Below are 25,926 nucleotides of genomic sequence, written 5' to 3'. Positions count from 1 at the left end.
ATGTACGTCGACGTCGGGCACAAGACGTGGGACGCGGTCCTGCAGCATGTAACTTTCGCTTACAACACGGCGGTGCAAGAAACAACACAGATCACGCCGTTTAAGCTGGTTTGCGGCAGGAACCCGACGACGACGCTCGACGCCATGCTGCCCCACGTCACTGACAAAAATAATGTTGACGTCGCTAGCTATCTCCAGCGCGCTGAAGAAGCCCGACAGCTCGCCCGCCTACGGATCAAGAACCAACAGAGGACCGACAGCCGACGCTACAACCTCCGACGACGCTTCGTCGAGTACCAGCCCGGCGACCGTGTTTGGGTTTGGACACCGATACGCTGACGGGGACTGAGTGAGAAACTATTGCGCCGCTATTTCGGAGCCTACAAGGTCATTCGACGTATTGGCGCGCTGGACTATGAGGTCGTGCCAGACGGAATTTCGCATTCACAGCGGCGCCGCGCACGATCTGAAGTGGTCCACGTGGTGCGTCTGAAACCCTTTTACGGACGCTGACGAACTTCCTTATTTTGTTGTTTTCTTTGCTACGGGTGTTTTTTTATTACTTTCGTTTGTAAGCAGCATCGGGTCGATGCTCTTTAAGAGGGGGGTATTGACACGTGTACTTATCTTTATCGGGCGACCACGTTTCGCCGCCTAACAAATGTAATCGCACAGCGCGGGACGCGCCTGCATGTATCCGAAGTTTCTGGAAAGTTATCGATGCTTCTACCCGGCTGTCTGTTGTCGCCTAACCTTGTTTTATCTTATTTCATCGTGTGACGCGAATGGTGTAGAACTTTGTGGAAGGCACGCGGGTCCGAACGATTAGTCTGGAACATTCGACGACTGCTGTATAAAAGCCGACGCGCTTGACTCGCTGATCAGATTTTCGATGATCGTCGAGCGTGTTCGCCGCTATCGTTGTGCTATAAGTGTAGCCTGTTTTGTGGGCACAGGTTCACCCAATAAAAGTTAGTTTTGTAGTTCACAGTATTGCTGCTGTGTTATTCAACGTCACCACCACGTGACAATATGGACATGTCCTAGGTACATTAAACCAGATAGGGATGGACAATCCTGGGGGACCTTAATGACCAGCTCGAAGGAAGATGGTCAAAGAGAAGTCATCCACATGGCTCTGGACATCGCTGAGCTCTAAGGAGCATCAGCCCGCTGAAAAGGGAGGAGCAAGCCGAAGAGACAGGAAGACTCTTGTCTCCTCGGGGCTCTTTTTGCGTGTGCACATAAACGTTATTTCTCTCTCTCTCTCTCTCTCTTTTGTACTTCTTTAGTCGTGGCACTAACAAAATACGAATTTCTACACCAAACGGTGCTTGCAAACTGGCTAGCAATAGCTTGTACGTCGCATTCCCGATTAATTAGGAACATTATGTACTGTGCTGTTGATCTGTTCTTCTTTCCTTGTTTCCGTTGGAATGGAAGTTTATACTAAATCAATGAGAAATCGCTGAAGAAGAGTGGTACATGAATAATCGTCCTGAAAACAACTGTTCCGCGTATACAGTGGCGTTCAACCTCATACTAATATATTTATGCAGTAAAAATAATTGCAATAATGAGCAAATACCGATATAGATGAAGAAGCCAATAGCAAAGAGTTACAATCCCTTGACTCGGTCCTTGCCCCATGTACAAGAACAGTGCCAACACGGAGAAAACACTAATACAAACAAATCTTCATGATGAGGCCGTAGTTCTCCGAAGCTATCAAAAACGCTAATGCAGTACGTAAGTATCAAAAAATACGGCCAGCGCGCAATATAATATATCAATGGTTTCTTCCACAATTATAAAAGAAATATCCGACGTCTGGGTACTGTACCTAATGTAGGCGGCGGTAGCAAGAATCAACATCCTGCAGACTCGAGAAGTCTCGGAAGGTTGAAAAAGTAACCTAAGGAAAGTAATATCGGAAGGGAGGCGTTCGTTTACTATGCATGTCAAGTCGTAATTAAAGCTTTAACTGACATAACTAGTCCCTGTAATAGGTAGTATCCAGTGTGGTTTTTGGTAATGTAAACAGAGTGATCCATATATATAGACGCGGAAGGCTAAAGTAAAAAATAAACCTTAAATGTCGCTCTTGCTCAATTTGAAGCATTTTATTAACCTGTCGCACAAAGGCGAAAGTAAGTGAACAAAGTAAGTGGAATATCATTGTGTTTCGTAGCAAATGAACAATTTTCGCATGTGGTCAAATTCCATTATCGACAATTTGAGGCAACCATAAAACGCGCAGCTGCATGTCAACATGTCAGCACTGACAAATATGGCAAATTTGACAACATTGTAGAGCTTGCGTTCAGAATTTCCCCTCAACCCCCCCCCCCCCCCCCCCCCCAATGTATTCGGATAATTAAACTCAAGGATTTACAAAGAATTGATTTCGACCTTCTTCCAGTGGCACCTCGGCTTTTCGTCCTGGAACCACACTCCAACGATGCGGGGATTCGACAGTTTTCTCGGCTACATGACAGGAACGCAGGACTACTACTCCCATGTATACGATTTCGTAAGTGCACTATCAATGAAATGGTGATTGGTGACGTTCTGCTAACTGCGGGGAAACGGCAGTCGTCAGGAGGTGCTATGGATGTTTGAGAGAACAGATCCAGAAACCACAGAGCAGCCGGAGAGATCAAAATTTAGCGCAGAAAGCTTGTACTGGAATAAGCAGAAGAAAACGTCCCTGATAACGCGACCGCAACGCCTGATGAAATCTCAATACAGTTAATAAAAAAACCTCGGTGCATGGATTTGTTGGATTTCGCGAACAATGCGTGCCTCGTCATAATGACAGTCGGCTGCTTCCGTTACGCGAAGTGTATGCCTTAGTAGACAGTTTTAGTTACACGTACGTAGAGGCTTTGCGTACGTAGTGCTTCTACGTGTCAGCAGTGCGCATGCGTACAACGTAGCGGGTGGGCGCGCGTCTCACGGACGTACGTGAGATTCCATTCTTTGCGTGCGTTTCTTGCGCACGTAGACAGCTTCGCGAGGGAGTTCCGTGAGATCACGAACAAGCGATAGCGGGCCGCGCGCGCGCAGACGGCTTGCATCAAAACGCGGCGACAGGATTGAATTGGCTACTGCCGTGTTCACATTTCCCGATAGATGTGGCTACGGGGTCCCTCTTGGCGTGCGTAGCGTACGTGTAGCTAAAAGCGTTTCAGATGGCGTGCACGTAAGGCACGTAGGCTTTTCACGCTTGCGTACGTGAAGCCTCTACGTACGTGTAACTAAAACTGTCTATTGTGTCGGTAAAGGCTACAGCCACTATGAAGGCCACTATGATAGGATATACAAAGCACCAATGGATTGCTCTCGATCTTAATAAAGAAACTTGCTTCATGTGATCGTTGTTATGGTTTTCGTGCATGTACATACTATTGATGTCACGCCGTCATGTTAACAGCCATGGAGCAATTCATTTTCTTGGGGCCTGTTTAAGCTAACTATTAAAGTATAGCAGCAAACTCTTCCGCAAGAAATGCGCGCCCAACTTTCCTTTTACGCACTAATAAATTTGCCAAGTTTGACAATAACAATTCACCAGAGTAATAGGAATCATGGTGACAGCTTCGGTGGGCAGAGTGCTAACACAGAATTATCAATGTTGATACCATATAGGCAAGCCATTGCCTAATTGATAAAGGCTAATAAGGGCAGGATCAAGTCCGATAAGGTTGATAAGGGCGGTATTGATAAGGACTGTATTGCGTTCATTGCTTCATTATACAATAAAGTGAAAGACTTAGTCTGTTATTAAAACTGACGAAGTATGTTTTCGAATGTTTATTTAACTGATTCAGCGGGTAAAGGTCGAATACTGCTGAATAAATTGATTAGAATTTGTCCCCGAAAGCTCAGTTCGAGTGTATCGGTGTGATGTCACACATTTCAAGGTAATTTAGCCTATTTCGGCCAATTTGGCCGAATTACGTAAAAACTCCGAGTGAGCTCGGATTCGAGAACCAAGAAGTTCTCGAAACCTGCTATGTTTAGTCTTCGATTTCTTTAGTATGCAACGTAATCCTTCGTCGGTAAACTACGAACTTAACCTGAGAAGGCGCTACGAAAAACGTGACGTCACGTCGTGCTCGTGCGCGAACTTCAAGGAGGCTTCGCAGCCCACCTTTCGTGTTTGTCTCTTTACCGGCCGAACGAGAACCGTGTATCACAGTACAAGAGCAGCAGTTTTGCTATACAGGAAGCTGTCATTAGCGTGGAGTATTCAAGAATGAATTACATCTATGTCTTGACTTGTGTAATTGAGAAAAATGCGGTGTATCGCTAACCTTTACATTTTTTTTTGGTTCTGTAACGGTAAAGCTTCAATTCAGTTGAGATACCACTGACCGCGGTGGCGCAATGATTATAACGTTCCAGTGCTGAGCACGACCCAGTGGGTTTAATTCCTCGCCCCAGCAGGCACATTTCGATTAAGGCGAAATCCAACAGCGCTCCTGCACATGTAGATCTAAGTAAAAAAATCCTAGATATAGACGATTCTAATCTGGAGATTTCCACATTCATTCAATGGACGCCACAAGAACAAAAACGTAATTGAAGACAGAGAAACAGGGCTGTGAAAAAATTCGGGAATTTGTTGGCATTAGACGGACTCTGCTTATGCAGAGCAGGGGTATTTGGAAATTTCTCGGCGAGGCTGTCAGTCCTACACTGGACACAAAATGCGTCGAAGATAACGATGCAATCAAGAACACAACTCATTTTATCATTCCCGTATTGGTCTTAAAACAAAGAGTGCACTTTAAGTTAGGCGACCGATGACTTTATCTGTGTTTTCTTTATTTGTAGCGAGGAACGTGTGGATTTGACTTTTGGTTCAACCGTCAACTTCTATGGAACACAAGTGGCACCTACGCGACGCGCCTGCTCACGCAGCGAGCTGTCAGCGTCATCAACCAGCACGATGTATCGAAGGTGAGCACTGATGCCCGCTGGCATTGCACTGCCGTGCTTGCAGGCAATCGATTTATGCACTCTCTGCAGTCACGTAGCCTTTTCTACGTTGCCGCTACCAAATTTCAGGATGACCACCGTCAGCCTATAAGCCAAATAAATTGAGTGTTTTGCTCAACTTGGGCTCTACATTAACTTTCGTGCTGTGGTTGCTTGGTACAAAACTAAGTGCTTTCACACGTATTTGAAGAGAAATACCGGCAATGCGCTTTTGTTAAAAAATTCTAATGATGTGGCTTCATGTGAAACTGTTGGAAGTTGCGTAAGTAAAACCGGATTCATTATCTATGATGCGCAAACGGACGACGGTACAAGGACGACAACCATGTGTTCCTCTTCCCTCTTCAAACCCAAATTCGTGTACAATAAAAAACAAAATATTGGTCAGACCGGATATAAGTCCACATCCTCCCCCTCTACCTCCCCTAAACTTGAATTCTAAAAAAAAAAATATACGTGATAAACCGGTACGTAAGACGAAGTTCGACATTCTGCCGCTGTTTTATGAAAAAAAGTATTACCTACATTCCGATTTTTGCGGTATGGATGGAAACAATTTTATATGAAATCCGGCAATGCTTAACGACCCGGGCTCAGGTAACTCATGAGGGAACTTCGAGGCCTTGCGTGGTCGCCGCCTCTCGGGCCCTCTGGACTATCCACTCTTCTGCCTTGAGGTTGGAACTGCGCAGAGCAGCGGCCCAGTTCGACGCAAGAGCCTCCGGAGCTACTGCCATTGTAGCTGATATAACAGGACACTCCCACAACATGTGCGAGAGCGTCGTTCTAGTTGCCTGACGTAACTTGCAGAGAGCACTCGGGTACTGCGCGGGGAAAATGTGTCGCAATCGCACCGGACGGGGAAAGCTGTGTGTATGCAATTGTCGCTAGACAGTATCCTTTCTTAAGTACAGCCGCCCTGATTTTTAATAATATAGCGCGAGCGTCGACTGAACTGCTGGTGAGCGCCTTATAACGGCGATAAGCGTGCAACAAGGCGAGAGTTCGCGCACGAGCAGGAAGAAAGGGCGTCGTCTGCTACGCTGTTCCGATCATGAGGACACACTCCCTGCCACAATACCATTTCGCAAAAACACGCCAGGCAGTAGAGCACATGCGCATGAATAAAATGCGACAGTGAGACGTGATGCCGTCTCTTTTTTGCTAATACGTCGGCCGCGCTGGCGAAGCAGATTGAAGATAAGAGAAAATAAAAAGAAGGAAACGCAGCAACAGATGGAAACGATTGCCTGGATCACGATAAAAGACGCACCGACCAGCTGTTTAATCGGTATTTCAGTGTCTAGAGGGTATAAAAATTGCACCGCAGCTTTCAAACGTGCCCTTCCGCGGAGAGTGCCTCATTGCGAGTTATCATTTTTCGGTTTTTGTGGCTCTGGACCAAGGCCCACTTATGCTGTCTTTTTTTGTCTTAATTCAGTAAAGTTTACTGACTCACTCCTGAACTACTTGGAGAGCAAAGACACGGAGCCACGAATGGTTGCGCTTTCCTTTTTGTTTTCTGCAAGAAGATTGCCGTTTCCTGCATGCGTCACCTGAGCTGGAAATCGTAGTCGTCAGATTAGGAGCGATGAGTGCATTGAGAAGCGTGGTGTCTATAGGAAAGTTTTTTTTTTTTTGAGGAGAGGAGGGGGTAGTAAGGCATAGTTGCATGTATCCGCGGAAGTTATAACTTTTTTTGCATGGTGCATTTTAGAACTGAAACAAGGCCTTGACTCAATGTTTTCACACATCAGACTTAGAAGTTAATAACGCTGAAATTCTCCTCCAGACTGAGCAACACCCGCGATGCGCCTGGGCAGGGAGTCGAAGAGTGCGGGCACAAGGTTCACGTCATCCTTGAGGGCATCCCATTCACTCTTCACGGCTTCCCATAAGTCGTCTGGTGATGCATCGTGCAGACTCATTTTTGACAAGTTGGACTTGAGGATACCCCACACATTTTCAATTATATTGAGGTCCGCTCCCTGGGGAGGCCAAGACAACGTCATGATGCCTAGTTGTTCCAGAAGTTCTTTCACGGCGCGTGCAGTATGAACCGGTGACAGGTCATGCTGTAGGTAGAAGCAACCATCCGTGAAAGGGCCGTCCAGAAGATGGGGAAGAAGCTCCTCATTAATAATCTCCAGGTATGCTTCTGCACAGAAACGGCCCGATATACGACGGAGTGGGCCAAGACCGTCCTTAGTTATTACTACCCAAATGTTTACACTCGTCCTGCCACTAGACTTGACCTTCTGAACATAGTGTGGATCAAACCTGCAAAAGAGGAAGAAAATTTTATAAACAACATAAATTGTGTGAATGGCGCTTAGACAAGATTAAACGACACCTAAAAAAATATTACGGCAACAATACACCCGCTCTTTACATGGAAGTATAATCCATCCACAATCTCAGCAAACATTTTTCAAATTTAACCAAGTATAAGTAATTCTATTAAGGAACAATTTTACCCGCCTGTGCTGCATCATCTATTTCTTGAACAGTGACAGCTGAAATTGATAATCACATGTCACCCCGCGAAGCAAATGCCATATACTTTCGCAGATGTAAGCCAAACATAGCCAAATAAAAAAAAATGAATAATGCTAAATCACCTACCTCATTAGGTCTGGCCGCTAAACTTTCTGTTGCTGGTTCCATTTCGTGCGAACCGTGGACTCGTCTGTGAAGACAACATTTGCCCAGTCCTCAACGGTCCATTCAATATGATCGCGTGCAAACTGTAGCCTTTTCTCCTTGTTAGTCGCCGAAAGCTTCGGCTTCTGGGCCGCAACTCGATTGCGAAGACCTGCTTCTCGAAGTCGGACACGCACCAAATTGTCACTCACGTCCACTCCAGCAACCTGCTTCAATTCGCCAGCAGTCATGAAGGGCGCTACACAAGCCGCAGCAACAATGGCATGGTCCTCTTCTTCGGTTGTCTTACGCTTCAAATGTCGAGGCGCGTCACAAATGCGCCCTTCGTCGCGATAAGCCTGAACTATCCTACTTACGGTAGCCTGAGTGACTCCAACGCTCTTAGCGATTTCTTTCTGAGACTTGCCGCAAAGCGACGTTGCGATGACGCGGTGGCGTTGTTCCATTGGCACGCGTGGAGGCATTTTCCGCCGAAGAGAGCGTTTGAAAGCTGAGATGCCTTTTTATACTCTCGAGACACTGCAAAGCTGATTAAACAGCTGGTCGGTGCGTCTTTTATCGTGATCCAGGCAATCGTTTCCATCTGTTGCTGCGTTTCCTTCTTTTTATTTTCTCTTATCTTCAATCTGCTTCGCCAGCGCGGCCGACGTATTAGCAAAAAAGAGACGGCATCACGTCTCACTGTCGCATTTTATTCATGCGCATATGCTGCATGCGCATATGCTCTACTGCCTGGCGTGTTTTTGCGAAATGGTATTGTGGCAGGGAGTGTGTCCTCATGATCGGAACAGCGTAGCAGACGACGCCCTTTCTTCCTGCTCGTGCGCGAACTCTCGCCTTGTTGCACGCTTATCGCCGTTATAAGGCGCTCACCAGCAGTTCAGTCGACGCTCGCGCTATATTATTAAAAATCAGGGCGGCTGTACGTGTGAAAGGCATGACTTTTTCCATCTAGAACCCGCTAAAAGGACTTCGGTGAAGTTGATTACATTTCATTTCGCAGACGTTGTAGTCCATGACGGGGCATTTCAGCCTCTTCGATCTTGTTGCACATTGGTTTAGCGGAGCGCCTACCAAGCTCATCATCATCATCATCAGCCTGATTACGCCCACTGCAGGGCAAAGGCCTCTCCCATACTACCAACTACCCTGGTCATGTCCTAATTGTGGTCATGTTGTCCCTGCAAATTTCTTAATCTCATCCGCCCACCTAACTTTATGCCGCCCTCTGCTACGCTTCCCTTCCCTTGCAGTCCACTCCGTAACCCTTAATGACCATCGGTTATCTTCCGTCTTCATTACATGTCCAGCTCAAACCCATTTAACCAGCCGCGGTTGCTCAGTGGCTATGGTGTTAGGCTGCTGAGCACGAGGTCGCGGGATCGAATCCCGGCCACGGCGGCCGCATTTCGATGGGGGCGAAATGCGAAAACACCCGTGTACTTAGATTTAGGTGCACGTTAAAGAACCCCAGGTGGTCGAAATTTCCGGAGTCCTCCACTACGGCGTGCCTTATAATCAGAAAGTGGTTGTGGCGCGTAAAGCCCCACAATTTTTAATGCCCATTTATTTATCTTGATTTCAACTAAGGTGTAAATAACTCGCGTTTGTTCCCTCACCCAACCTGCTCTTTTCTTATTCCTTAACGTTACACCAGTCATTCTTCTTTCCATAGCTCGTTGCGTCGTCCTCAATTGAAGTAGAACCCTTTTCGTAAGCCTCCAGGTTTCTGCCCCGTACGTGAGTACTGGTAAGACACAGCTGTTATATACTTTTCTCTCGAGGGATAATGGCTACCTGCTGTTCATGATCTGAGAAAGCCTGCAAAACGCACCCCAGCCCATTCTTATTCTTCTGATTATTTCAGTCTCACGATCCGGATCCGCAGTCACTACCTGTCCTAAGTAGATGTATTCCCTTACCACTTCCAGGGCCTCACTACCTATCGTAAACTGCTGTTCTCTTCCGGGACTGTGAAACATTTCTTTAGTTTTCTGCAGAGTAATTTTTATACCCACCCTAAGGCTTTGTTTCGCCAGGTCAGTGAGCATGCATTGCAGTTGGTCCCCTCATTTACTAAGCAAGGCAATATCATCAGCGAATCGCAAGTTACTAAGGTATTCTCCATTAACTCTTATCCCCAATTCCTCCCAATCCAGGTCTCTTAATACCTCCTGTAAACATGCTGTGAATAGCATTGGAGAGATCGTATCTCTCTGTCTCACGCCTTTCTTTATTGGGATTTTGTTGATTTCTTTATGGAGGACTACGGTGGCTGTGGAGCCGCTATAGATATCGTTCAGTATTTTTAAATACGGCTCGTCTATACCCTGATTCCGCAATGCCTTCATGACTGCTGAGGTTTCGACTGAATCAAACGCTTTCTCGTAATAAATGAAAGCTATATATAAGGGTTGGTTATATTCCGCACATTTCTCTATCACCTGATTGATAGTGCGAATATGGTCTATTGTTGAGTAGCCTTTACGGAATTCTGCCTAGTCCTTTGGTTGACGGAAGTCTAAGGTGTTACTAATTCTATTTGCAATTACCTTAGTAAATACTTTGTAGGAAATGGACAGTAAGCTGATCGGTCTATAATTTTTCAAGTCTTTGGCGTCCCCTTTCTTATGGATTAGGATTATGTTAGCGTTTTTCCAAGATTCCGGTACGCTCGAAGTCATGAGGCATTGCGTATACAGGGTGGCCAGTTTCTCTAGAACAATCTGCCCACCATCCTTCAACAAATCTGCTGTTCCCTGATCCTCCCCAGCTGCCTTCCCCCTTTGCATAGCTCCCAAGGCTTTCTTTACTTCTTCCGGCGTTACTTGTGAGATTTCAAGTTCCTCTAGACTATTCTCTCTTCCATTATCGTCGTGGGTGCCACTGGTGCTGTATAAATCTCTAAAGAACTCCTCAGCCACTTCAACGATCTCATCCATTGTAGTAATCATATTGCCGGCTTTGTCTCTTAACGCATACATCTGATTCTTGCCTATTCCTAGTTTGTTCTTCACTGCTTTTAGGCTTCCTCCGTTCCTGAGAGCATGTCCAATTCTATCCATATTATACTTCCTTATGTCAGCCGTCTTACGCTTGTTGATTAAGTTCGAAAGTTCTGCCAGTTTTATTCTAGCTGTAGGGTTGGAGGCTTTCATACATTGGCGTTTCTTGATCAGATCTTTTGTCTCCTGCGATAGCTTACTGGTATCATGTCTAACGAAGTTACCACCGACTTTTGTTGCACACTCCTTAATGATGCCCACAAGATTGTCGTTCATTGCTTCAACACTAAGGTCCTCTTCCTGAGTTAAAGCCAAATACCTGTTCTATAGCTTGATCTGTAATTCCTTTATTTTCCCTCTTACCGCTAACTCATTGATCGGCTTCTTATGTACCAGTTTCTTCCGTTCCCTCCACAGGTCTAGGCTAATTCGAGTTCTTACCATCCTATGGTCACTGCAGCGCACCTTGCTGAGCACGTCCACATTTTGTATGATGCGTCGGTTAGCGCAGAGTATGAAGTCTATTTCATTTCTAGTCTCGCCGTTCGGGCTCCTCCACGTCCACTTTCGGCTATCCCGCTTGCGGAACAAGGTATTCATTATCCGCATATTATTCTGTTCCGCAAACTCTACTAATAACCCTCCCCTGCTATTGCTAGTCCATATGCCATATTCCCACACTGCCTTGTCTCCAGCCTGCTTCTTGCCTACCTTGGCATTGAAGTCGCCCATCAGTATAGTGTATTTTGTTTTTACTCTACCCATCGCCGATTCCACGTCTTCATAGAAGCTTTTGACTTCCTGGTCGTCATGACTGGATGTAGGGGCGTAGACCTGTACAACCTTCATTTTGTACCTCTTATTAAGTTTCAGAACAAGACCTGCCACCCTTTCGTTTATGCTATAGAATTCCTGTATGTTACCAGCTATATTCTTATTAATCTGGAATCCAAGCTATCCAATTATTACCAAGCTACCAAGATATCCTATTATTAATCTCGAGAGGTAGCGCCTGCGTCTGGAAGTGAGGTTTAATACCTACTCAGGTGCGCATCAGGCTTTAAAAAACGGTGGCTATGATATCGCTGTCCCTTTGTGAACAATACTAGCAACGCATAGCTACTTCATAGCAGTGCCTTGTCGCGTTTACGCGCAAGACAATGATAATTTGTACGCAATACCCCACCAATTAATCAAAAACCTCTTTTCCAAGCGTGCGCAGATTCTAAGGTGTCGTCATTCATTGAGACTTCTGCTAGGGGCCCCGTGTGGCTTCCTATAAAACCTCCAGCAGACTATTTCACACATATTCAAAAGTTTTGGAGGGCGCCAGTACACAAGATGTTACAACATGCCAAGGAATTAAAAATATTTTAGCACTACACTACCAGGAAGCGCCCCGTGAATTTATATGCCCATAATTTCTACCTATACTCAAGCAGCGACGCAAGGCACCATCGGCAAGCAGTCCCTACGTTGAGCCATGTTTTTATTTATCTTTTTCAACAGAGTGCAAATAATGTCTAAACCCGAAGAAGCCGCCACTGGGAACTGAACCTGGCGACGTTCAACACACGAACCCTCTCGAGTTAAGCTAGCTTATGAGTACAAATCGAGTTAAGCTAGCTTAACAGTACACATTGAGGAAATATCATGCATTGTGTGGGATATCATTGGCCTTAGTGAGGTTAGAACTGGTGAGGCTTATACAGTGCTGACTAAAGGCCACTTCTGCTATAGAGGACTGCCAGATAAGAAGCAAAACGGGGTAGTTATGCCTAATCCATAAGGAAATAGCGGGCAACAGTGACAAATTCTACGGGCAATAACGAGAGGGTAGCAGTAGTAATAAACTTAAATAGGAAGTAATGAATAAAGGCAGTAAAAGCCTACACTCCACCCTCCAGTCACGGTGATGAAGAAACAGAACAGTTTAATGAATATGTTGAATTAGAGATGAGAAAAGTGCAAGCACAGCATACTGTAGTCCTAGGCGACTTCAATACAAGAGTGAGGGAAAAGCAGGCTGGCGAACAAGCAATTGGCAACCATGGCATCGAATTAGGAACGCTAGAGGAGAGCTGCTGGTAAAATTCGCGAAAAGGAATAAGCTCCGTATAATGAACACCTTCTTTAGAAAGCGTAGCAACAGGAAGTGGATCTGGAAAAGCCCTAATGGTGAAACAAGAAATGAAATTGATTTCATACTTCCTGCCAATCCCAGCATAGTACAGGATGTATAAGTGTTAGGTAGGGTAAAGTGCTGTGAGCATAGGTTAGTAAGGGCTCGGATTATCCTCAATTTGAAGATAAAAAGAGCAAAATTGGTCAAGAATAAACAGGCCGGCATAGACGCAGTAAGGGTAAAAGTGGACTAATTCAGGCTGGTACTTGCAAACAAATATGCAGCCTTAGAACAGAGTGATGAAGATGACATAGATGTAATGGCCTCAGAAGCTGCAATTGCAGTGGGAGGTAAGGCACCAAGGCAACCAGTGGGTAAGCTCTCCAAAGTAACAAAGGACCTAATAAAGAAACGACAAAAATTGACAGTGTCCTACTAAAGAGACGAGATAGAATTTGCGGAACTGTCAAAACTGATCAGCAAAGCGAAAATACGAGATATTCGAAATTATAACATGAAAAAGACTGAGCAAGCAGTAAAAACAGCGGAATAATTATATACTGACCTCTACAGTACCCAGAGCAGCCACAATACCTCCATTCGAAATAGATATGAACTCATTACAGAGGCTCCTTCTATAACTAGCGGTGAACTTAGAAGAGCCTTGTAATATATGAACCGCGGAGAAGCAATATGAGAAGATGGAATAACGATCCATTTATTTGAATATGCAGGAGACGTCATGCCTGAAAAGCTTGCAGCAATTATAGGAAATATCTCACGGCTTCAAGTGTTCCCGACAACTGGAAGAATGCCAACATTATACTAATCCACTAAAAGGGAGACGTTATAGAACTGAAAAGGAATAGGCCCGTTAGCTTAGTTCCAGTATTACACACAATTTTCCCAAAGATAATCGCCCACAGAATAAGGAATCCATTGGACTTCAGTCAACCAAGGGAACAGGCTGGTTTCAGGCAACGGTGCTCTACAATGGATCACATCCATGTCATCAATCAGGTTATCGAGAAATCTTCGGAGCACACAACCTCTCCATATGGCTTTCGTAGATTATAAAAAGGCATTTGATTCAGTAGAGATACCAGCAATCATAGAGGAATTACGTAATCAAGGAGTACAGGACGCTTAAGTAAATACCTTAGAAAATATCTACAGAGATTCCACAGCTACCTTAATTCTGCACAAGAAAACTAGGAAGATACCTGTAAAAAAAGGGGTCAGGCAAGGGGACACAATCTCTCCAATGCTATTCTCTGCGTCCTTGGAAGATGTATTCAAGCTATTAAACTGGGAAGACTTAGGAGTGAGGATCAACAGCGAATATTTCAGGAACCTTCGGTTTGCAGATGATATTTTCCTGTTCAGGAACACTGAACAAGACAGGATTGAGGACCTTAACAGAGAAATTGTAAAAGTGGGGTTGAAGATTAATGTGCCGAAGGAAGAAATAATGCTTAGTAGCCTGGCAAGGCAACACGAGTTCAAGATCTTCAGTCAGCCTCTACAGTCTGTGAAGGTGTACGTTTGCCTAGGCCAATTACTCGCACGGAACCCTGACTATGAGAAGAAAATTCGCAGAAGAATAAAAATGCGTTAGAGCGCATACGACAGAAATTGTGAGATGCTGACTGGGAGCTTATTATCATTGAAAAGAAAGGTGTATAATGAATTCATTCTAACGGTGCTAACATACGGCGTAGAAACTTTGATAACAAAGAAGCTCGAGAACAAGTACCGCGCAAAGAGCCATGGAGTGAAGATTGTTAGGCGTAAAGCTAAGAGACACGAAGAGAGCGGTGCGGATCAGAGAGCAAACGTGGATGGACGATATTCTAACTAACATTAAGAGGTAAAAATGGAGCTGGGTAGCACATATAATGCGTAGATTAGATAACCGCGGCGGACCATTATGGTCGCATAATGGGTGCCAAGAGAAGGGAAGCGCAGTCGAGGACGACAGAAGACTACGTGGGGTGATGAAATTGAGAAATTCGCAGGCGCTAGCTGTAATCGGTTGACGCAGGTCAGGGGTGATTGGAGATCGCAGGAGAAGGCCTTCGACCTGCAGTGGACATAAAATAGGATGATGATGATGATGATGTAAGACGGATTTTTCAATACGAGTTTCTGCTGCAGAACTTTGTCATTGATTTCAAAAATAATTCTGCGGCGCACCATTTGGTTCTCTAGCGCACCAAACTCGCATTGTTGTGCAAGCGTCCGAAGCTCGTGAGCGAATCGTTGAATCGCTCACCCTGTTGTTGATTCCTAGAGCCACAGCGAAATTCCTTGAATTTCAGGCAGGTTGTGCGTCTCAAACTTTTCAACTTGAAGTACGTCTCAAGCTTTTCGCTGAGAATCTTGATGTCGTGTTTGTCGTCGTCATTCTGAAACGTGAGTGTAGAACCATCACCTTGATTCTGCACTGATTTCTATTGGGAATGTTGCCGCTTGAACCTCATTCGCTTGTTCTGTCAGCTTCGTTGCTGTTCCGTACAGGTCAAAGTCTTTCTTTCAGATGGTTCAGCTGTGAAAGGCGCTTCCCGTTGAGTCCAGAGGTTTTGGCGACGGAATTGTTGACGGTGCCATGCTTGTGAAGTTGTCGCGGCGGTTCCTGCTCGGGTGTTTTCAACGTGCATGGCTACGCTGTCGATACAAACGACGGTGCTAAACTGCGTTCGCCATTTCTGACACCATGTAACACGCAGGCACGGGGGAACGAGGAATGGCAGTATTGCAAAGTGTTCTGGTATTTATACCTTGCTCCTGGTGAGCGCTCTTCGCCCGAGGCGTGCGCATTTGCCGTCTTGTGTGCGCATGCAGACGACGTTGCCTTCAGCCACATAATTCACCTTAATGCACTTTAATCCAACTAAATGCTTATTTATCCACCTTAATCGACCTTAATCACGTGAATTCACCCTAATCCACTATAATCTACCCTATTGTACCTTAATATTCCTTCATCCACCTTAATTCAATCACTAATCAGTCATGAATTAACTTTGCTAATCATTAATAATCTGTTATACACGGCTGGACATTCTTTGGTTCGCTTCTGGCGTTCGTTGGGTCATATTGACACGTGTACTTATATTTATCGGGCGACCACGTTTCGCCGCCTAACAAATGTTATCGCACAGCGCGGGACGCGCCTGAATGTATCCGAAGTTTCTGGAAAGTTATCGATACTTCTATCCGCTCTCTGTTGTCGCCGAACTTCATGTTATCTGATTTCATCGCCTGACACGAATGGTGTAGAACTTTGTGGAAGGCACGCGGGTCCGAACGATTAGTCTGGAACATTCGACGACTGCTGTATAAAAGCCGACGCTCTTGACCCGCTGATCAGATTTTCGACGATCGCCGAGCGTGTTCGCCGCTATCGTTGTGCTATAAGTGTAGCCTGTTTTGTGGGCACAGGTTCGCCCAATAAAAGTTTGTTTTGTCGTTCACAGTATTGCTACTGTGTTATTCAACGTCACCACCACGTGACATCTGGTGGAGGTGCTTTTCGTTCATGTACCGGACGCCCCCGACAAGCCGTGATCCAAGCCCGGACAACATAGAGAACACCAACGTAGTCCCGGAGCATCGAGCAAGCCGCCGTCTTCAACAGCTGCCCCCGGAGCACGGACTTCTACCTGAGAAGACCAAGAAGATTGTGGACAAGGCAACCCCAATGGCAGCCCCAGCGTCCCCCATCGTGCTGCAGCAGCCTAGGGAACCTCCGACGTTCCGCGGATCAACATTCGAGGACCCGGAAACCTGGCTCGAAACGTATGAGAGGGTCGCCAAGTTTAACAGTTGGGACAGCGACGACAAGCTGCGGCATGTCTATTTCGCATTGGAAGACGCCGCCAGGACGTGGTTCGAGAATCGGGAAGCCACCTTAACGACGTGGGACCTTTTCCGAAGCGGCTTCTTGCACACGTTTACGAGCGTCGTGCGAAAAGAGCGAGCCCAAGCTCTACTTGAAACCAGAGTGCAGCTGCCAAACGAGACGATCGCGATCTTCCAGCTTGTCGTCGCTGTCCCAACTGTCCCAGCGCAGCTACCCGAGGAAGACCGACGTTTGGCGCGCTCCTGACCACCGCCCGCTCTGCTACCACTGCGGGGAAGCGGGTCACGTCTACCGACGATGTCCGTACCGGGAAATGGGACTGCGAGGTTTCGCCGTGAACGCTCCACGCCCGCAGCAAGGTGAACGCCCTCGCGATATCGCCGACTACCTCGCCGCTACTCAGTGGAGCTCTCGACGACCGTCGCGTTCGCCATCACCAGGCCGCTACCTGTCGCCGCAGCGCCGACCATACACTGGCCCAGCACGGGGCCGGTCAGCGAGCCCGTATCCGGAAAACTAAAAGCAGCAACCGATGGAGGTGCGGTTGCTGTTCGTCGAACTGACGAAGATCCTCCGCCGCCGACGAAGACGACGAAGAAACCATCTCGACGACCTAATGACGACACGCCGCCGTCCCGACGAAGTCAGGAAGCCAAGACTACACCGACGAAAGACGACTTGACGACGCGACGTTCCAGCTTCAGTTCAACACGACGCAGCCGTGATCCGACGCCGAGACCTAACTGTAACGCAAGACAAAGAACCACCGACCTCGACGTGCTTCTCGACGGCCACGCAGTCACCGCCTTAGTAGACACAGGAGCCGATTACTCCGTCATGAGTGGACCCATCGCCGCCCAGTTGAGGAAAGTTAAGACTGCATGGGAAGGCCCTCAAATTCGCACCGCTGGAGGACACCTGATTACGCCGACTGGGATCTGCACGGCAAGAATTACCGTTCATGACCGGACTTACCCTGCCACCTTCGTTGTCCTCCAACAGTGTTCACGAGACGTCATTCTCGGCATGGACTTCCTGAATCAACATGGCGCAGTCATCGACCTGAAGTCGAAATCGATAACGCTGTCACAAGATCAAGCGATACCGCCGGAGAGCTGTCGTAGTCACCACGCCTTGAGTGTGCTCGAAGATCAAGTGAGCATCCCGCCGCGCGCCAGCATTATTATTTCCGTCGGCACTGAAACACCCGCTGACGTAGAAGGCGTCATCGAGGGCGACCAACATCTACTGCTCGACCGTGAAATTTGCGTCGCAAGAGGGATCGCTCGACTCCACGGAGGGCAAGTGGAAGTTATGCTAACCAACTTCAGCCAAGAGTTCAAGCACATCAACAAGGGCACGACAATCGCATACATCGAGGAAATTGTGGAAACCAGCAATGCCTTAGTCCTCTCGGATTCAGCCGCATCTACCCCGATGAGCATTGTCCCCGAACCAGACTTCGACGTGAATCCAAGTCTTCCTATGAGTAAGCAGCAACAGATCAGAAGTCTTCTCCGACGATACAAAGACTGCTTTTCGACGTCATCGAGGATTCGACAAACACCAGTTGCAAAGCATCGCATAATAACGGAAGAGAGCGCTCGACCACTCCGCCAGAGCCCTTACCGAGTTTCGACGCGAGAACGTGAAGCTATTAGGCAACAAGTCGACGAAATGCTGCGCGACGACATCATCCAGCCGTCGAAAAGCCCGTGGGCCTCTCCTGTAGTCCTGGTAAAGAAAAAGGACGGAACCCTACGCTTCTGCGTCGATTATCGTCGACTGAACAAGATCACGAAGAAGGACGTGTACCCCCTTCCACGGATAGACGACGCATTGGATCGGCTCTGCAACGCTAAATACTTCTCGTCGATGGACCTCAAGTCTGGCTACTGGCAAATAGAAGTCGACGAGAGAGATCGCGAAAAGACTGCCTTCATCACGCCAGACGGCCTCTACGAGTTCAAGGTCATGCCATTCGGACTGTGCTCGGCGCCTGCAACGTTTCAGCGCGTCATGGACACGGTGTTAGCCGGACTGAAGTGGCAGACGTGCCTTGTTTACCTGGATGACGTCGTTGTCTTCGCCGGAAATTTCGACGATCACCTTAGGCGGCTTGCGACAGTGTTAGAAGCCATCAAGTCATCAGGGCTCACTCTGAAGCCGGAAAAGTGCCGCTTCGCTTACGATGAGCTTTTGTTCCTAGGCCACGTGATCAGCAAATCAGGAGTACGCCCCGACCCACAGAAGACAGCTGCCATCGCAAAGTTCCCGCAGCCAACCGACAAGAAGGCAGTGCGCAGATTCCTTGGCATGTGTGCCTACTATAGGCGCTTTGTCAAGGACTTCTCACGCATCGCGGAGCCGCTAACACATCTAACCAAATGTGATGTCGCGTTCAAGTGGGAAACGCCGCAGGCCAAGGCATTTCAAGAACTCAAACGACGCATGCAGTCGCCGCCGGTACTTGCACACTTCGACGAGGACGCCGATACCGAAATCCACACTGACGCCAGTAGCCTAGGCCTCGGTGCCGTCCTAGTCCAGAGGAAAGAAGGACTTGAACGGGTGATATCGTATGCTAGCCGGTCGCTGTCAAAAGCGGAAAGCAACTATTCTACGACTGAAAAGGAATGCCTCGCCATCATTTGGGCTATAGCTAAATTCCGCCCTTACCTCTATGGCAGGCCATTCAAAGTCGTCAGTGACCATCATGCATTGTGTTGGCTAGCTAACTTAAAGGACCCTTCAGGACGGCTGGCGCGGTGGAGCCTCAGACTACAAGAATATGACGTCACGGTAATATACAAGTCCGGAAGAAAACACTCCGACGCCGACTGCTTATCGCGCGCCCCCATCGATCCCCCGCCGCAAGACGACGAGGACGACGACGCCTTCCTCGGGATAATAAGCGCGGAAGACTTCACTAAACAGCAACGAGCAGACCCGGAGCTAAAAGGCCTCGTCGAGTATTTGGAAGGAAACACCGACGTTGTCCCTAGGGCATTTAAGCGCGGGTTGTCGTCGTTCACGCTACAAAACAACCTGCTCGTGAAGAAGAACTTCTCACCAGTCCGCGCCAGCTACCTTCTTGTTGTACCGTCAGCGCTGCGTCCAGAAATACTGCACGCCCTACACGACGATCCAACCGCTGGGCACCTCGGATTCTCCCGGACGCTGTCGAGAATACAGGAAAGGTATTACTGGCCGCGTCTGACCGCCGACGTCGCCCGTTACGTCAAGACATGCCGAGACTGTCAACGACGCAAGACACCACCGACAAGGCCAGCAGGATTACTACAGCCGATCGAACCTCCTCGCCGACCATTCCAGCAGGTTGGGATGGATTTGTTGGGGCCGTTTCCGATATCAACATCCGGGAATAAGTGGATCGTCGTGGCGACGGACTATCTCACCCGCTTTGCTGAAACTAAAGCTCTACCAAAAGGCAGCGCAGCCGAAGTGGCGAAATTTTTCGTCGAGAACATCCTGCTGCGGCATGGTGCCCCAGAAGTCCTCATCACCGACAGAGGAACGGCTTTTACAGCAGAGCTCACCCAAGCCATTCTGCAGTACAGCCAGACAAGCCACAGGAGGACAACTGCCTACCATCCGCAGACGAATGGTCTCACGGAGCGCCTGAACAAAACCCTCGCCGACATGCTAGCAATGTACGTCGACGTCGAACACAAGACGTGGGACGCGATCCTGCCGTACGTAACCTTTGCGTACAACACGGCGGTGCAAGAAACAACACAGATCACGCCGTTTAAGCTGGTTTACGGCAGGAACCCGACGACGACGCTTGACGCCATGCTGCCGCACGTAACTGACGAAGAGAATGTTGACGTCGCTAGCTATCTCCAGCGCGCCGAAGAAGCCCGACAGCTCGCCCGCCTGCGAATCAAGAGCCAGCAGAGGACCGACAGCCGACACTACAACCTCCGACGACGCTTCGTCGAGTACCAGCCTGGCGACCGTGTTTGGGTCTGGACCCCGATACGCCGACGAGGTCTCAGTGAGAAACTACTCCGACGCTATTTCGGACCCTACAAGGTCATCCGACGTATTGGCGCTCTGGACTATGAGGTCGTGCCAGACGGCATTTCGCATTCACAGCGGCGCCGCGCACGATCTGAAGTGGTCCACGTGGTGCGCCTTAAACCCTTTTACGGACGCTGACGAACTTCGTCATTTTTGTTCTTTTCTTTGCTACAAGTGCTTTTGTTTATTAACTTCGTTTGTTTGCAGCATCGGGTCGATGCTTTTTAAGAGGGGGGTATTGACACGTGTACTTATATTTATCGGGCGACCACGTTTCGCCGCCTAACAAATGTTATCGCACAGCGCGGGACGCGCCTGAATGTATCCGAAGTTTCTGGAAAGTTATCGATACTTCTATCCGCTCTCTGTTGTCGCCGAACTTCATGTTATCTGATTTCATCGCCTGACACGAATGGTGTAGAACTTTGTGGAAGGCACGCGGGTCCGAACGATTAGTCTGGAACATTCGACGACTGCTGTATAAAAGCCGACGCTCTTGACCCGCTGATCAGATTTTCGACGATCGCCGAGCGTGTTCGCCGCTATCGTTGTGCTATAAGTGTAGCCTGTTTTGTGGGCACAGGTTCGCCCAATAAAAGTTTGTTTTGTCGTTCACAGTATTGCTACTGTGTTATTCAACGTCACCACCACGTGACAATATCATACTTTCTGTACCTCACAATGCGGCCTTGAAACAGAGATTTAAGGCTTTCGCCTTAAAAATGCGAAAGTGCATTCACTGCAGCGCTCTGGGCGGACGATTGTTAGGGATGGCATTTCAGTACAGTCTACAGAGGCAGTGGAGAATTGTCTAGTCGTCTCAATGGGGTGAACACATAGAGGATATCCCAACTAAATTTAGCCAATGTTTTAAAACATCAAACATATGAACTATGAAAAAAGCACGTGATATGTCTGCTTGCGCGCAGCGATTGCAGAATTCACCCATGTGCCGCGTATGGACGAATAAAAAAATTATTTTGTGGTGTCGCATTGTAGTTGTCGCTAAAATAAACCACCGTGAGGGAAGTACATCACTGGCGTAAATTGTGCAGACAACGCCTGCGTCACCGCCCTGTCAGTTTTTCATCACAGCACACACCAATAAATGCACCGTTGGTTCATGCGCGGCATGTTTGAGAGCGCTGCGATCGCGGCACGCAAGCCGGCACATCACTTACTTTTATTGTGAATATGGACACTACAAGGGAACCTCTGCCGTCTCCACCAGCGTTCCCCTGATGCTCGGAATAAATTCTAAGTGCGATAAAATCGAGGCCGCGCGCCGTATGCAGTAAGTGCGAGGTAAAGCTTACGAGGATGAACCGAGAAGGATGATGGCTTGATGCGGCGGCGTCTTGCGTGCGCAAGGTCGGAAGACGCAGAGGATTAGCGCCGTGGTTCTCACGTGCGCAAGAGGGAGGGTAAGGGGCTGGCTAGTACGCATCTCCTCCCCTACTCCGGCTACGGCGGCCGCGCGCGATCTATCTTGGAGGTGTTGGAATCTCAGCGCTGACATCCGTTGTTGCAAATGCACCGCTGGCACGAGTTGTTGCATATGGGTCGCAAGCCCCAAGGGTAGCGTTGGCCTGGCGGCCTGGGGCACAACTGGAAGCATCCGAAGGTCCCGGCAAAGCATGAGTCGACTGGTAACAGAACAACTTGTTTATTCTAGCATCGCAAAAGAGCGGCCGGTCAGGTCGACCGAAGTGGAGAGACGGGAGAGCACGTTACTCGACGGAAGAAATCGGAGCCTCTCTCTTGGCGTCCGGGGGCCGCTGCTTTTATAGTCTCGGAGTCGAGGGCAAGAAGGAACGTCACGTCAGAGGCGCACGTGACGGGGCACGGACAGGCTGAGAGACAGGTTGAGACGAGTGTAGTGACGCATCCGCCGGGCCGGCGCCGGTCAGACCTCCTCGCTTCACACTTGGGGAGCTCCTCTCCCCGGCTGCCGCGCTTTGACAAGCGTGGGCACCAACATGCACACACACACACACACGCACACTTGAAGACACGTGGCATTGAAACATGCCTGGACGCGCTTGGCGGGGAGGCGTATCGGCGGCGCTGAACGGGCCAAAATGTCCGCCGCTTTGAATGAAGCCCCGGCGTCCGTTGCATCCGCGCCGGCTATACCGCGCGTCTTAGGCGAAACGTAACAGAGGTAATCTGCGGCAGGATCGAAGGCTAAGTAGCCGGAGAAAGCCGATGGCTTCCCGTGCGCTGTGTTATCGCACACCTAGGGCGCTATAACGTAAAACTATTTTAATGTGCTTTTATTCCACTCTATTGACGTTAGATTTTGCGTAACCGCCAACGCAAGCATCGGACGGTCACCCGCAGCGTTGTTTCAACATCCGAATGAAATGCCCCTTAGTTTATAGGAGGTGCCCTTTCTTTTCTTTCAAAACGTATAACACTGCCTTGATTGAGGAGTTCTTTATGAGTAATTGGCTGCCAGCAGGCGAGGAGCAAGCTCAGGGGGAGAGGGTTTCGATGGGGCCGAGCGAGTACACTGAAAATAGATAACCACATGAAGAGGGTGGTGCCGGCATATACGATTGTTTCGGTTTCCCTTACTTGCGGTGGCTGGTACGAAATCGCCGTGGCATGGAACAGACGGTTAAGAATGCCGCTAAAATGGATCCTCAGTAAGAAAGAGTTGGCAGAGCGAGGCCGTAAACGGGCCGAGAGTGCTCGAAAAGGTTTCACGTCCACGCAGAATGTTTTATTATACTGTAAGGAAGAAGTGCGTCGTGCAGAGCTCCGCAGCCGGATCGCCAGCGCTACTGAAGTGGGGCTCAGGCTAGACGCTCTTCCTGGTGTGACTGGCTAAGCCTACGCTGTTGCGTCTTCCTGTTGGCGTCCTCCGTGTCGTCAACAGCCATGTCGTACTTCTTTGCCATAATTGGTGGAGGTCTTCTGGGTCTCGTATAATCCTGGAAATGCGCAGCCGGACTCTCCCTGCCATCATGACCGCCGAAAACGCCACGAGCTTACCACCACCTGCTCCCCAGTCCTCCGTATGCCCCGGCACACTCCGTCAGCGGGACCCTTCAATCTTCAGCGGCACTGACGACAACGATGTTGATGACTGGCCCTCATCATACGAACGCGTCAGTCTAAACAACAAATGGGATGACAACACGAAATTGACCACCGTATGTGCCTTTTTACCTCACCGGAATTGCCCACTTGTGGTTTCGGTACCACGAAAGCGAAGGCCCAAACTGGACGGTGTTAAGACAAAGATCAGCGAGGTCTTCGGCCGTCCTGCTGTTCAAAAGCTTCGTGCCGAAGAGCGTCTGCAGTCGCGCTCTCAGCAGCCTGGTGAGACCTTTACCAGCTACATCGAAGATGTCATCGATCTCTGTAAACGCGTCGATGCATCCATGACTGAGGGAAATAAAATCAAGCATATAAGAAGGGTATCGACGAGGACGCGTTTCAGATGCTAATTTCAAAGAGCCCCTCTACTGTTGCCCATGTTATTGAACTATGCCAAAGCTATGACGAGCTCCGCCGTCAACGCCTCCTCATCCGCCGTCCTGTTCCCATCAGGAACCGTTGTCCGCTTGACCTCTCCTTTTCAAGGTTCCACCCTCCTCTCGCAGATCAAGGCTTTCGTCCGGGAAGGAGTTGCTCGCCAGCTCTCCCTCATCTCCAACGCGCCGGAGTCAAGTTCGCCCCTTACTACGACCCTACGACACGTTACAGAAGAACAAGTGTCCGAGGTCCTTCCTCTAGAACGGGCGCCTTAACTCACCACCTCATTAAGTTACGCCAACGCCGTTGCACGACCACGACCACTGACCTTCCATGCTCCGCCTCCGATGCCTAGCCCTGTTTTTACTCCCACACTGCCACGACCTCCAGTTCATCGAGTAATTAATCCCTGGCGCACAGCGGACACTCGGCCCATCTGCTATTCGTGCGGTATTCCCGGACACGTTGCATGTCTGTGCCGCCACCGTCCACTTCATCCACGTGACCATTCGTGCACAGCCGCGTACGACCATCCGTTGGCTTACGCTCCAGACCGCGATATACTTCTTCCCCGCCGAAGCCTTCGCCCAGTTTCTGACCGCCGTTCTCCTTCTCCTCGTCGTCGCTCGCTCTCCCTTTTGCGTCGACGTCCATCTACCGCCGCCATGGAAAACTAAGTGGCGCAGTTCCCGAGGCAAGAACTGCGTCATCGCCGCAACCCTCAAGCCCTCTTCTTTCGCCGCCCAACGTTATTGATGTCGCTGTTGAAGGTGTCTCTGCGCTCATTGCCATCTTGCCCTCAATGACACAAGAGCCGCCATATCTGTGATTGCCGATAAACTATGCCGCTCAATACGAAAAGTCACGACGCCTTTATCCGGTCCTTTACTCCGCCCGCCCACAGCACAGAACGTCCAGCCGGTGGCTGCGTGCACCGCCAGACTTGAAATTCAAGGAGTGCGCCACACCGTCGAGTTCGTTGTTCTTCCCCACTGTTCCCACGATATTGCTACGGAACAGTATTTGCGATGACGAAGAGGCGAGTAGTGTGAAGACGACGACGACGATTAGAGGCTAGCGCGGGCTGTTGCCTCTTGGCCAAGTGCGGTGTATTTCGTTGTAAATAAACTTGTATATAGCTTTTCGTCTGCGTCTTCCTACGTAACATATCATGTGGAGGTGGACGTTCCCTGTACCTCGTCACGGAGCTTGGCAGTGGACGGTACGTCGAGCCTTCCTTCATGGCTCCCGGCGACGACAACTCGACTCCTCCGGCTCCAACACCTGCTGCCACTTCGACGACCTAAATTTCTCTCCCCGCTCCCCGCGATCCTGGCGTATTCTCGGGCAAAGATTGGGAGCAGCAGAAGCTTGATGTGGGCGAGTTGGTTTTGCATACTTGATGAAAAGAGCGCTACGAAGACGCGGACTAAAAGAACAACATGTACGACGGACAAGGCGCGACGCACAAAGATTGGGAAGACGTCGAGGACTGGATCAGCCTGTACGAACACGTCAGCCGCAATAACCGGTGGGACCCTACTATCATGCCCGACAACGTAGTCTTTTACCTCGGTGGCACATCTCTAGTTTGGTTTCGGACGCATGAAAATGAGTTCACCAGTTGGGATTCGCTTAAGCAAAAGCTCCCAGACTTGTTCAGCAACCCCTACGGTCACTGACTCGCCGCGCAGAAGGCGCTTTCCGGCCGTGTGCAGGCATCAACA

General features: G+C 48.8%; 1 protein-coding gene across 1 annotated transcript in view; it reads left to right on the top strand.

The window, feature by feature from the left end:
* Positions 1-25,926, top strand: part of LOC126517910 (arylsulfatase B-like) — a 307,571-nt gene that overhangs the window by 148,585 nt on the left and 133,060 nt on the right. The window contains exons 5-6 of the mRNA XM_050167739.3: positions 2,423-2,533; positions 4,843-4,968. Coding sequence (XP_050023696.2) covers positions 2,423-2,533; positions 4,843-4,968 — 237 coding nt within the window. The remainder of the gene's footprint in view (positions 1-2,422; positions 2,534-4,842; positions 4,969-25,926) is intronic.

Source organism: Dermacentor andersoni, chromosome 11, assembly GCF_023375885.2.
Source record: "Dermacentor andersoni chromosome 11, qqDerAnde1_hic_scaffold, whole genome shotgun sequence".
Classification (NCBI taxonomy): Eukaryota; Metazoa; Arthropoda; class Arachnida; order Ixodida; family Ixodidae; genus Dermacentor; species Dermacentor andersoni.
The sequence above is the reverse complement of the archived record's forward strand: the minus strand, read 5'-3'. Positions and strand labels throughout refer to the sequence as shown.